The sequence below is a fragment of the Pleurodeles waltl genome, chromosome 11 (genome assembly GCF_031143425.1).
Source record: "Pleurodeles waltl isolate 20211129_DDA chromosome 11, aPleWal1.hap1.20221129, whole genome shotgun sequence".
NCBI lineage: Eukaryota > Metazoa > Chordata > Amphibia > Caudata > Salamandridae > Pleurodeles > Pleurodeles waltl.
The window spans coordinates 928,025,668-928,040,029 of record NC_090450.1 but is presented as its reverse complement, the minus strand read 5'-3'; the positions used below and the strand labels follow the sequence as shown (position 1 = coordinate 928,040,029).

The 14,362-nt window shown below is 42.6% G+C and overlaps 1 protein-coding gene across 1 annotated transcript in view; it reads right to left on the bottom strand.

Moving 5' to 3' along the window:
• The window catches only part of DDX55 (DEAD-box helicase 55), a 74,647-nt gene that overhangs the window by 23,114 nt on the left and 37,171 nt on the right, over window positions 1-14,362 (bottom strand). The window contains exons 9-12 of the mRNA XM_069215007.1: window positions 13,724-13,855; window positions 12,538-12,630; window positions 12,184-12,298; window positions 9,834-10,002 (exon numbers count right to left, since the gene is read on the bottom strand). Of these exons, the coding sequence (XP_069071108.1) occupies window positions 9,834-10,002; window positions 12,184-12,298; window positions 12,538-12,630; window positions 13,724-13,855 (509 nt within the window). The remainder of the gene's footprint in view (window positions 1-9,833; window positions 10,003-12,183; window positions 12,299-12,537; window positions 12,631-13,723; window positions 13,856-14,362) is intronic.

Below are 14,362 nucleotides of genomic sequence, written 5' to 3'. Positions count from 1 at the left end.
ATTTCCTAGAAAGGCCATGGTAGCACCTTTCTTTCTAGTTGAGTGTGCCTTTGGTGTAATAGGCAGTTCTCTTTTTGCTTTAAGATAACAGGTTTGAATGCACTTAACTATCCACCTAGCAATGCCTTGTTTAGAAATTGGATTTCCTGTATGAGGTTTTTGGAAAGCAATAAATAATTGTTTTGTTTTTCGAATAAGTTTTGTTCTGTCAATGTAGTACATTAACGCTCTTTTGATGTCTAATGTATGTAGTGCTCTTTCAGCTACAGAATCTGGCTGTGGAAAGAACACTGGTAATTCTACTGTTTGATTTAAGTGGAACGTTGATATGACTTTTGGTAAAAATTCTCTTTAGGCCCTCCATAAACGCTTTTATGACTGGTATCCTAAATAGTGAAGTTGAGTGCGTAATTTGCAGGCAAGCTGAAATTGCGGTAAGATGTATCTTAATGGAAGAAAAAGCTAGCTTTGACTTTTGCAATTGCAGTAAGTATTTCACGATGTCTTTGACAGATGCGTCTAAGGGTTGAATTTGATTATTATGGCAGTAATAAACAAATCTTTTCCACTTATTTGCATAGCAATGTCTAGTAGTAGGTTTCCTAGCTTGTTTTATGACCTCCATACATTCCTGTGTAAGGTCTAAGTGTCCGAACTCTAAGACTTCAGGAGCCAAATTGCTAGATTCAGCGATGCTGGATTTGGGTGTCTGATCTGTTGTTTGTGTTGCGTTAACAGATCTGGTCTGTTTCGTAGTTTGACATGAGGCACTACTGAGAGGTCTAGTAGTGTTGTGTACCAGGGTTGTCTTGCCCATGTTGGCGCTATTAGTATGAGTTTGTTTTGACTCAACTTGTTTACCAGATATGGAAGGAGTGGGAGAGGGGGGGAAAAGCGTAAGCAAATATCCCTGACCAGCTCATCCATAACGCATTCCCCTGAGACTGATCTTGTGGGTACCTGGATGCGAAGTTTTGGCATTTTGCGTTTTCCTTTGTTGCAAATAGATCTATTTGTGGTGTTCCCCAACACTGGAAGTAAGTGTTCAGTATTTGGGGGTGAATCTCCCATTCGTGGATGGATCTGTTGGTGATCCCGAGAGAGATTGCCTGCTAACTGATTCTGAATTCCTGGAATAAATTGTGCTATTAGGCGAATGTGGTTGTGAATCACCCAATGCCATATTTTCTGTGCCAGGAGACACAGCTGTGTTGAGTGTGTCCCTCCCTGTTTGTTTAGGTAATACATTGTTGTCATGTTGTCTGTTTTGACAAGAATGTGTTTGTGGCTTATTATGGGTTGAAAGGCTTTCAGCGCTAGAAATACTGCCAATAGTTCTAAGTGATTTATGTGAAACTGTTTTTGCTGAGTGTCCCATTGTCCTTGGATGCTGTGTTGATTGAGGTGTGCTCCCCACCCTATCATGGAGGCATCTGTCGTTATTACATATTGTGGCACTGGGTCTTGGAAAGGCCGCCCTTGGTTTAAATTTATACTGTTCCACCATTGAAGCGAGATGTATGTTTGGCGGTCTACCAACACCAGGTCTAGAAGTTGACCCTGTGCCTGTGACCATTGTGATGCTAGGCACTGTTGTAAGGGCCGCATGTGTAACCTTGCGTTTGGGACAATGGCTATGCACGAGGACATCATGCCTAGGATTTTCATCACCATCTTGACTTGTATTTTTTCTTTTGGATACATGGCCTGTATTAAATTGTGAAATGGCTGAACCCTTTGTGGGCTTGGCATGGCAATCCCTTTTGCTGTGTTGATTGTCGCCCCTAAGTATTGCTGTGTTTGACACGGCAGAAGGTGTGACTTCGTGTAGTTGATTGAGAAACCTAGTTTGTGGAGGGTTTCTATGACATACTTTGTGTGTTGTGAACACCGTTCTAGCGTATTGGTTTTGATTAACCAATCGTCTAGGTACGGGAACACATGTATTTGCTGCCTTCTGATATGTGCAGCTACGACTGCTAGGCATTTTGTAAAAACTCTTGGCGCAGTTGTTATTCCGAATGGCAACACTTTGAATTGGTAGTGTACTCCTTCGAATACAAACCTCAAGTACTTTCTGTGTGAAGGATGTATCGGTATATGGAAATATGCATCCTTTAGGTCTAGTGTTGTCATGTAGTCTTGTTGTTTGAGCAGTGGGATTACGTCCTGTAATGTCACCATGTGAAAGTGATCTGATTTGATGTAGGTATTTAATGTTCTGAGATCTAATATAGGTCTCAGACTCTTGTCTTTTTTGGGTATGAGAAAGTACAGAGAGTAAACTCCTGTTCCTTTCTGTTGGTTTGGTACTAATTCTATTGCCTCTTTCTGTAGTAACGCCTGAACTTCTAGTCCTAGAAGATCTATATGTTGTTTTGACATATTGTGTGTTTTCGGTGGGACGTTTGGAGGGAATTTGAGAAATTCTATGCAATAACCATGCTGGATAATTGCTAGTACCCAAGTATCTTTTGTTATTTCCTCCCAATGTTTGTAAAATTTGGTTAGTCTCCCCCCCCACAGGTGTTATGTGTTGGGGATGTGTGACGTGGAAGTCACTGCTTGTTTTGAGGAGTTTTGGGACTTTGGAACTTCCCTCTATTCTTTTGGAATTGTCCCCCTCTATATTGTCCCCGAAAACTTCCCCGCTGATACTGGCTCTGGTAAGTGGGTCTTGTTTGTGAGGTTGAGGGATCTGTGCTTTGCCCTCGAAACCCCCCTCTAAACTGCGTCTTTCGAAATGTGCCTCTGCTCTGTGGGGAGTAGAGTGCGCCCATGGCTTTGGCCGTGTCAGAGTCCTTCTTAAGTTTTTCGATGGCAGTGTCCACCTCCGGCCCAAACAACTGCTGTCCCTTAAATGGCATATTCAGCACAGCTTGCTGTATTTCTGGTTTAAATCCTGATGTACGCAGCCATGCATGTCTCCTTATTGTCACTGCTGTGTTGACAGTTCTAGCAGCTGTCTGCAGCATCCATTGCTGACCGTATCTGATTGTTGGAGATACTTTGTCCTTCTTCTACTACTTGCTTGGGCAAATGTTCTATAAAATGTTGCATTTCGTCCCAATGAGCCCTATCGTATCTGGCCAACAAAGCCTGAGAATTTGCAATACGCCACTGGTTTGCTGCCTGTGCCGCCACCCTCTTGCCTGCTGCGTCAAATTTGCGACTTTCTTTATCTGGAGGTGGTGCATCTCCTGAAGTATGTGAGTTTGCTCTCTTGCGAGCTGCCCCTACTACAACTGAGTCCGGTGTTAGCTGTTGTGTGATGTACACGGGGTCTGTTGGTGGCGGTTTATATTTTTTCTCCACTCTTGGAGTAATGGCTCTTCCTTTTACAGGCTCCTCAAACACTTGTTTGGAGTGTTTTAGCATCCCAAGTAGCATGGGAAGACTCTGGTACTGGCTGTGTGTGGACGACAGTGTATTGAATAGAAAGTCGTCTTCAATGGGCTCTGCATGTAGGCTGACATTATGATATGCCGCTGCCCTCGACACCACCTGTGCGTAGACTGTACTATCTTCTGGTGGCGACGGTCTAGCTGGATAACAGTCAGGACTATTATCTGACACTGGTGCATCATAAAGGTCCCATGCATCAGGGTCATCTTGACTCATCCCTGTGTGGGTCGGGGATTGCATCATAGGTGGAGTGGCTACCGGTGATGTTTGCGGCGAGCGTTGTGGCGACGGTGGCGGGCTTGCTTGTTTAGCCACCTTTGCCTGTGGTTGCTTGTCTTTCTCCTGGAAGGCAAGTTTGCGTTTCATTCTAATAGGAGGGAGAGTGCTGATCTTTCTCGTTCCTTTTTGGATGTGGAGCCTTCTTTGGGTGTAATCTGGCTCCATTGACTCTAATTCCTGTCCAAATCTATGTATTTTCATTTGTGAGGACAGTCCTTGTTCCTCTGTGTAGGAACTTGATTTCGGTTCCGAAGCCGAATGTTTCGGTATCGAAACCTTTTCGGCTACCTTTTTCGGTTCCGACTAAACCTTTTTTGTTTTCGGCATCGTTGTCTCTCGGTGCCGACTCATTTCGGTGCCGCTGTCTCGGTGCCGAACTTGCTCGGAGCCGCTATCTCGACCGGAGTCGGATGACTTCGACACCAGTGCGCCCTTTTTCGGTGCCGATGTCCGGTCACCTATTTTTCGGGTTAAGCCATGGCCTGTTGGCGGTGGCGTCCCCTGGGCTTTTGTGCTCTTTTCGTGAGTTTTCTGTTTCGACGTCTTACTCACGGTTTTCGGCGTTTCTTCTGGATCGACCTCATCCGAGTCCGATTCCTGGATGGAGAAGGTTTCTTCCTCCTCCTCAAAACGCTCTTGTCCTGTCGGCGCAGACGCCATTTGCAGTCTTCCTGCTCTTCGGTCTCTTAGTGTCTTCCTGGACCGAAACGCTCGACAGGCTTCACAAGTATCTTCCTTGTGTTCTGGCGACAAATACAAGTTACAGACCAGATGCTGATCTGTATATGGATACTTGTTATGGCATTTTGGGCAGAAGCGGAATGGGGTCCGTTCCATCAGCCTTGAAGAGACACGTGGCCGGTCCGACCAGGCCCCGACGGGGGATCGAAAAAAAACCAAAGGGCTACTGGAGCTCTTCAAAAGTCAGTGTCGGTCTGTTGTAACTAACCCGATAGCGAACACAAACAATACAGACGATTTTTCCGAGATTCTAACTAACTTTCCGACCCGAAACACGGAGCGAAAAGGAACACGTCCGAACCCGATGGCGGAAAAAAAACAATCTAAGATGGAGTCGACGCCCATGCGCAATGGAGCCGAAATGGGAGGAGTCCCTCGATCTCGTGACTCGAAAAGACTTCTTCGAGGAAAAAGAACTTGTAACACTCCGAGCCCAACACCAGATGGCGGGATGTGCACAGCATGTGTATCTGCAGCTACACATGCCATCGAACATAATAATATATTATTCAACAAACTTGAACATCGCCCCCAGGAAATCTTATCAGCTTTTTTATTGAAAGAAGAGGTGCTTCCACCACCCGACGTGTTTCGACCAACAAACGTCTTGATCACAGTGATGAAGTTTGTTGAATAATTTATGGGAGCTTGGCTGTTAATTCCCACATCAGCACCGGCAGCAAGAGTGCGCAATCTGGTATGCGGCCATTTGGGAACAGGCTCACACTGCAAAACTCTATTTCTACATTTCCCCATTCTTTGGCACTTCTATGTTTCCCCCTTTTCTAGAACGTTTCAGTGACTTTGAAAAAAAAATGACACAAGAATGCCAGTTAGTCAAATCAATGCGGATAAAAAACGAATTATAAAATATCAGTCAAACTATGAAAAATATGTGTTTGGTTAAATAGATTGAGCTACATTTATGGAATTGGACAGTTGAGACTTAGACCCTTAATATTGTGTATGCTGTTGATGTTTGCTTTTTTCTGTAGTTCGTTCACCATTCATTGCAATTTTAAAACTAATTTCCTATTAATTTGTGTGTTACTGAAATTACAAGAAAAAGGTGTAGTTCTTGTAAAATGTTTGTTTGCTCGTTTTAATTTATTTAGCTTTTTATGCATGTGCACAATAGGCTGAGGGTGGAATTTCTCTTGTAGTTTTTAAGTAATTTTTGGCAACTCATTTGTATATAGTTTGCAAAGACGTGGTTTTTAAATAATGAGGGGAAATGCTACCTGTACCCAGCATGTTACACTGATAAGCAGCAGAAAGGCTAGAAATGTGCCCTCAACCACTGGAATCAAAAAAGGGCATAGTGATAAGAGATGATCAAGAGGACGTTTATCAGAGTCTGTTTTAAACAAGGAAGCGTATTTATGGAGGTAAATACAGTCGAAATCATTGACAAAGTACTTCCAAATAATATTCTGTTTAAGGTATCAAAGCATCACCATGCTTAACTTTGTAAAGAAAAAAAAACGTGCATGTTGCTTGAGTGCTTAGGGCGCTGCACAATGGAATTGTTGAATCCTTATTTTCTCACATGATGGTTATGAACACTAACTGCTATTGCCCATAGTCTGATCATACCTAGAAAGATATACCAAACCAGACCAATATAGGGGATGCCATCAATTGAGCATTGTTTACACTGTTGTAAGGTTAAGCCAAGTTTTTGGCGGTTTTATTTATCAAGAACTAAATCAGTCAGGGACAAATTATAAATCGCTTTCTTAGTCTTCTAATTGGTTTAGCTCAGTCACTGGGCACAGGTACTCAGAAGCAGAATTTATCAGCCAGGATAAACACCCAAATGAACCCAATTGAACAATAATTTGGATAGGATCAGGCAGGACTGTGAGGAAATGTAGTTGCAGGGGTATCAGACCTGGGCAGGCAAACTACAGCATCACTTCTCAAGGATTGTTACTTTGGGCCCAAGTAGGATTCAGCCCACAACTTCCTGATACTGTGCTAGGGTCCAGCCTAGCCGAGGACCACTCTGCCTCTCCCATTCCAATGCTGAAACTCACATTGCAGCTTTCTTCTGCACATGTATATGTCTGTGGTTCTCTCTTCACGCAAGTCACTTGCAGGCAGGTTCTCACATGACTTGAAGCTGCTGTAGCTGCTGCGCAACTGTATGAATGGCCAGGCAGCTACTTCTAAAAGTCACAAGTGCACAAGTGTGGCACGGGTTCAGCTGCAGCTCTGCTCAATGGGTATAGCCTATCAATACGTGCCCTTCTGTACCAGATCATATGTGAGCATTCTACTGCCTGCTTTGGTTCGTTCTCACTCTCAGTGCCTGCATCCCACACCACCATCCTTCTTCACCAAAGAGCAAACACAGAGACAGCAGGCACACAAAAAACAAAAACTCTGACAGGTAAACCATTAATGAATTGCAACGATTACTTTAGGCTCCATCGACCCGTTGTGCCGAAGCCACTGAACCACCCGCATCACTAATAGCCATGTCTAATTATTTGCCCACATTACCATTCATACAGTTTTTCTTGTATGGATTATGGTTTAGCCTCATTGTTTTTTAAATGATTACTTTCGTGGATGTTTTGTGATGTGAGAAACAAAATGCTGTCCACAAGGATAAATGGGTTAAATTACACAAACGTTTGTTGCCCCCTACTTTGACCCACACCTCCTGAAATTGTCATTTTCTGTGTAGATTCATGTTTGCAGAGCTCTGTACCTTGGCTGACCTGTAGCAATTACTTACACTGTTGTTGTCACCCACATGCCTGAGGGAGGGGGCATGGTTGGTTCCAGGGAGAGTGGTGCCGGCTGAGCCGTGTAACTAAAAGTGTGCATGACGCACTGACTGGTCTTGGGAATCGACCAGCTTGGGCTTCTGAGCAAGAACCCACTCTGCCTTGATAGCAGGGGTGGGGCAGCAAATGCAACCCTCCAAGTCTTTAATGGGGCACTGTGTTGCCTTTTCCATCAAATCCTGGTGCATTTCTCATGCTATTTAATGTAATATACATCACAGGAGCTACGAGGGGATTGGCTGTTAGGCACAAAGCAACTCCCAAGCTCAAGCAGTCAAGCATTAGAGTGCAGGGGTGGTAAGAACATACAACAGGGCCAAATATGGTGCAGCTTTATCTTAAAACACACAAATATTAAGTCATGTTTTTAAAAAAATGTTTTAGCTTCGGACGGCGCTTCCTTCCTTCCAGTAGTGAGCGCAAAGATACGGAACAAGGAGGCCTGTTGGCTGACCGCTGAGGTGTGTGCACACCCCGCGACCCGACTATGCAGTCAGGTAAGGCGTCTGCAGCTGCTCCATTCATTTAGTAACATTGCAATAGCTGAGCTAGGTCCCCGGGCTGCAATGATTGTCAACCACTAGTTGTAAATAAAATAAAATAATATCATCAGATTGCTTCTTTCAAGGACAAGCTTATTTTAAAAATAAATATTGCTCCAGAAGTTATCACTTTCATGTTGTATGTAACATCATAATTAATATAATACTGTGATGGGACTCGAGCAGCGATTGCACTCCGCAGAGTCAAGTAATTGGGAAAGTGTGCTGGGACAGCTCTAGCAGGCCTCCAGTCTCCTGCCAGTCATTTGCACAAGATTAAGGGAAACACAATAATAAGAGCATGCTAGCCCACAAGTCAGATATGTAACCTGGATTGTACAAGCATAATCATTCAGATATCATCTTTGACTTCTTTATTTAGGAAACAGCTAGTGTAAAATGAACTGCGTCACTATGTTACTTTCATAAAGTCTTTGGGCCTCATTACGAGTTTGGCGGAGGGGATTACTCAGTCACAAACGTAACGGATATCCCTTTCACCGTATTGCAAGTTCCACAGGATATAATTAAACCTGTAATATGACGGACGGGATATCCGTCACGTTTGTGATGGAGTAATTTCCTCTGTCAAACTCGTAATGAGGCCCTTCATTTGTAAACTAAGCTACTTAAAACCAAGGGTTTGTATTTAAACCAACAAATCAGAAAAGTAAAATGTGATGTGACGGAAAAGCATGAGGAGGGAGCTGCGTGCCCCATTGTCAAATATGTAACCCATTAGAGGAACCTCCACAAGTATTATTTGAGTCGCACTCCCACCTTTCAAAGAATTTCAGATTGATTCTGCTTTATGAAATAGACGTTTTTATGTTTTTAGTGTTTTTTGAAGGCTTCCATTTCTTATGTGCATAAATTCAACGTGATGTTTTCCTCTAATTTACTTAACTTCTACTGGAAGCGCGCTCCATTGCAAAGTCCTGCAAACTAGCTGCCTGCCAGGACAAAGCCCTATTTAAAAAATACATTGCCAGGTCAGTGATACCCCTAGTGCTCAATTTGTAAAAGATTAAGTGATGAGGCCCAATGTTGTGCTCAGAAGCCCACAGCCAGTGCTATTCAATGTCTGTTTGCTAAAATACCACGGCTGCCTAGTCATGATTCAGCATCATGCCTCTTTAATCCACCACCAGGCACTTCCTGATTTTTCCCTTTGAGACGTTTTACCATCTTTCTCTTCCTACGTCTTTCCCTCTTGTGTGGTTTTTTCTCTTGCTCTGGGTCACAATCTGATGAGGAAAAATGAGTGCCGGTCCCAAAAAATAAATGCTGGTGGTTCCCACCTGCAGCCACTGGGTCAAATTGAGCATTGGCTACCCTACTTGGGTGTTGGGGTTTATCAGCGCAGACTACACCAGGTGAGGGGATAATTCAGTATGCACAAGCTTAGGGGACCACAGACAGGAGGCTCTAACTACTACTGTGTTGGATCCATTATATGACAGCCACCTGTCAATGGCAGGCCATGTAGAGAAATGGAAAGTCCCTGATGGCGCATTTTCTTGCACAAACTGTGCTGTAAAATGCTTCTATATGACCTACAAGTTTCAACATTTTCTTGGGAGAGAATACCCAGGTAGTCTATTGAAAAAGCTATGCTTCACTCGCTAAATTCAGTACGGACCATGTATTTATACCCCACAATGATTAAAGTGCACTAGCCGCCACTGTCTTATACATTTGTTTCCATTAAATGAGCATTATGAAGAGGTGGCTGTATGAGAGGTATTTGGTGGCAAGGTGGTGTTGGGCAGAGGCGAAGAGAAGTGTGGTATGGAAGTACAAATGCTGTCTGAAACAGTTCTCCACCCTCTTTTTTTACATGAAATAAAATAAATACATAGTATGGGGCAATGGTGGACAAAAATACAGTTAGCGTCCTCAGTAATACTTATTATTTATCTTAGAACTGAAGCATTACCCTTTGTAGATGACAGGTGTCCAAGGTTAGGGATCAGTTCAGTGAAAAACAAGTATTTTATAGTATATTTAATCAGGCATATTTGTACACACCTATTACTTTTCTCATATTTGTATGAAGGAAAGTTACCTTTTATCCTGAAGATGAGACTACACTCATGCTTGGCGTAGGCCTGCACACAAGACACAAAGGCTTTCATTCCTTTTTCAAACACTGCCCTGTCAGCCTGTGCCATCGCTCTCACCTTTGGGAGAACATCTGCAGAATTCTTGAAAGGCTGCATTTCCTGCAGGGGACACTGGAGAAAAACAAGAGGGCTAAAACATGTTCTAAAACAAAACAATGTTCACCTCCACAGGTTGTACATGCATACAGAACAGAATTGGGAGGAAAACAATTGGGAGTGTTCCTGCACAAAGTGGAGATGCAGGTCTTTATTATTCTATCAGAATTCTTTGGTAGGCATTCCATACATACATTAAACGGCAAACAGCACATTTTAGTTTAGTGCATACATTTACCCTACGAAATGCTGGGGAGCAACTTTATCTTTTCAAGATTAAGCTGAGAACAATTAATATATTTTTATTGTAAGTGGCTAAGCCTTTTTTTCCTTGGTTATGGAGGCTGTACGTAGGCCTAGTTGTTTGTGGGGCTTTGTGGGAAATCACATAGGCTGTCTTTGATCTCAGGGGGCACTTCAAAGAAACTTTAGAAGTGCACAACACCCCCTTAAGCCCCAGCCCTGGCTCCAGACATCAGTAGGGGATAAACAAGCCGTTTGTGTGACGGCGGGATACAGCCTAGACAAATGTAAGTATGCCCCGCCTCTCCTTCTCCCAGCCCAGAAAGACCATTCAGTATGCAGATGTAATCTTGTTACACCTCCACCCTCCCTGTGTATTGGCTGTCTGGAAAGTAAGCGCAAAGCCCAGCCGTCACCCTATCCCAGACGTGGATTGGTGTCAGGCTGCAAAGCACAATAAAGCCATGAGCACAGTGAAATGCCCACTTTTCTAAAAGAAGCATTTCCACAATGGTAATAAAAAATCCACCAACACCTACCATTCCAACCATACCAAACATGTCAAACATGTCAAACATGTCAAACATGTTCACTCTGCTCCTCATAGATCAGAAAATACCACTTAGACATATGCAAGGGCATTCCTAATACAAACCTATGCGAGAGGCAGCTCTCACAGCAGTGAGAAACTAAATAGGCTGTTTGTCACTAACAGGACAGGCTACATGATAAGGCACGTCTTACCTTTTACCTACACAACACACTGCCTATAGGACTCCCTAGGGCCTACCTTAGGGGTGACCTATATGTAGTAAAAAAGGGAGTTCCAGGCCTGGCAAGTAAATTTAGATGCCAAGCCACTATGGCAGTAAACTGCTCATGCAGGCCCTGCGATGGCACGCCTGAGACAGGTTTGAAAGGCTACTTCTGTGGGCGGCGCAAGTCGTGCTGCAGACCCATTAATAGCAGTTAATTTACAGGACCTGGATATAAGGGATACCACTGTACAATGGACTTACAGGTATATTAAATGTGCCAATTAGGGGCAAGCCAATCATACGAAGTTTAGAAGGGAGAGCAAATTTGGGGATGACCCTGCAAAAAGGGCCGGGTCCAACAGAGCCTAACATTAAATACCTGCTGGAAAGATTATTGAATCCTGCCTACTCCCAGTACGAGTGTAATTTATACAACATAGTAACCACTGAAACCTTTGTTTTTCTTTGAGGGAGATGCAAGGCAATTGTCAGGCACGCACATTCAATTCTTTGTGTGTGCAGTAATAAGTTCCACAACTGTGTGAACTTACCAATGGTGAGAGATGCCAGTCACACAGCATAGGAGGTGGAAGTCCTACACTGCAGTATTTTACCCTGAACATCAGTAGATGCCCATACACTGCAGGTGCTGCAACGGGACTCTGACATAAGTCGTCAGTCTCTCCCCCGTAACACCCGAGCCAACAAACAGCTTAGCACCACAAGTAGAGAAGAGTGCCAATAGTTGATGGGCACTGCAGTTCCAGGTATGCATCACCCTCTAAACTAGAACCTTGTGCTGATTTGCAAGGTGTTCCAGTTCAAAATCAGCAGCAATAAAACTGAAGGAAAGTAAACTGCAGGTTAATGCATCTGCTGCAAATTCACATGCATTTAAACCTGAAGTTGACTAGATTGAATTGCATTAATGGCTAGTAACACCTTCAACACTTCAAGGATTACAAAATCAGTGCCACTGTATAAAATAATATTACAATCTGCTACTAGCACAAAGACATGTTTCTGCTTGTCATAGACCACATAAATAAAAGATGCAATAAATTACATGTCTACAAGGAATAAAATGCCATCTCTCAAAAGAAAGCTTAGTAAATTAAGGGAATTAACATTAAGGGAAATAAGAAGAATAACCCATACAATGTTGAATGCACTTTATTTTAGAGCGGTTACTCACTTTTTGGTTTATTGAAAGAAAACTGACATACGACTCTTCCATGGGAAGAAGAAAGACAAGGGCACTGCCTTGATGGCCAATTCTTGCAGTTCTCCCACATCGATGAACAAAAGCGCTAGAATGAAAGGACAAGAAATACCACAATAAACCAAAGCTGCTTGCTATCAGGATTGAAACGCATTGGCACTGCTGAATGTAAAAGAAAAAAAAAAGAACATCTTAAAAGATGGCTTATATGGATGGGCTACATATTTTACATAATACAGTTGCAGCTAAGAACAGCTTTTGAAAGGAACACATTTTCAAAGAAAGCACTTAAAATGGTTGCACTGGAGCACAGAAATAGGAATATACCTGGCACTGCTTGGTGGGTCATACTGCAAAACCCAGTTCACTTCTGCAATGTCTATCCCACGAGCCATCACATCGGTGCAAATCAAAATGCCACTGAAATGTTTCAATAAACAATTTCATTGTTAAAGTACCAATTTGACATTGTATAATACATTACAACAACGTGTTACATCTTAAAACTGATGGGTCAGACTCCATCAGAATCAACACTTATATCACAGGCCCATAAATTGTCCCAGCATAAAATAGAGGAGGAAGGCCAAACATCCGATATGATGCTTGCTACCCTAGTGCACCGTTACTCAGATTCCTGGCCATTCGGTCTACTCCATCCCAAATCACCCTTTTGCTCTGTGCACATGCCCCCTCTGTCAGATAGGCCACAAACCTAGGCTCTCTTCCCCCTCCACTTTTCTACTACTCTCTCCATTGCCTTTACGGATCCTCCTTACTTTCACAAGGGGAGAGTCAGGGAAACACCACCTTAGTTGGCATGACTAGAACTGAAAGACACTGTGCTAGACTGTGTGTGTCTTGGGGTGAGGGCATCAACAACAAGGATCTACACTGGACTTTGGAGTTACAGACAAGCCTTATCCCACTACCAAATTGCCACACTGGTGGAAAGGTAACCAAATGTTCATGATTTGCAAGTCACAGCAAGACAAAAGAAAAAACATTCACTGATTGTCAAGATTCAAAGACTATCTCCATGCCGAAAAGGGAGAATTATAATTAATGTTATATAATATATTAATTGGCGACTTCCTTCTGAAATATTGGTTTTATATGGTCTGTAGTTCAGACTTGGTGCATGAAAGATAAGATTGCCCATCTTTCCACAGCCTGGTTTCCTAACATTATGGCACAGGTTTACAATTAGGAGGTTGTTCACTTGAGGCTGCATACCACATACCAACTGAGTTGTAGCCCACTAAATCAGTCGATCACATAATATGTTTATTTAATTTAGTAGCTTTCACCTTGCCCACATCATCAATGTTCTCTATAAATTAACAATGTGTAACTAAAAATGATGGAAAGTCAAACTGGTAAAAAATGAATTAAAGGAGTAATTGGAAAAGAAACGAATCACTAGGTTATAACGGATCACACCACCGATTTCTGGCAACATCCAATCCATAGACAACAATACTGACATTGTTACAGAAACTATAGCATATACCTGTCCAATTTCCGAAATTCCGTGAAGATCTTGTTACGTTTATGTTTCATCTTCCCATGAATGCTCATCAATGTCACATTCTTAACCAAGGCATCAAGGATTTTTCCATAGTATTCCACACATGCACATGTACTGTTGACCACGAGGGAAATAGTAAAAAAATAAAAAAAATACAATTATAGTTGAATACTTTTTAGTCCATAATATGAGTCAGTAGATTTAGAAGTAATTATTTGATCATAAAAGAAACATTGTCTGGTCTATTGCAAATAATAAGGCTCTTGTACGCACCGTTAAGAAAAAGACTCACCTAAACTTAAGCAGGTCCGTAAAAAGATATTTCAAACTAAAGAATATAAAGCAGGAGAGAGCCGCTGGGATACGCGGCTGCTACTTACAGTTCATGCTTTCAGTTTTTACCCAAAGGATTCGCTTCATGTCAATTCACAGTTCACTAATGCAAATATATCCAACCTTTTCTTGCACCCTCACATGTGAGAATCCTTTAGCATGCTCAATACAGACTCATGACCATTAACAGATCAATTAGCCAGGACGATACGGTCAGGTAGATAATATCTTTCAAGCATGACACATAAAGGACCAAGTTCAACATGTCTTTCTAATTGGTAGTCTGTG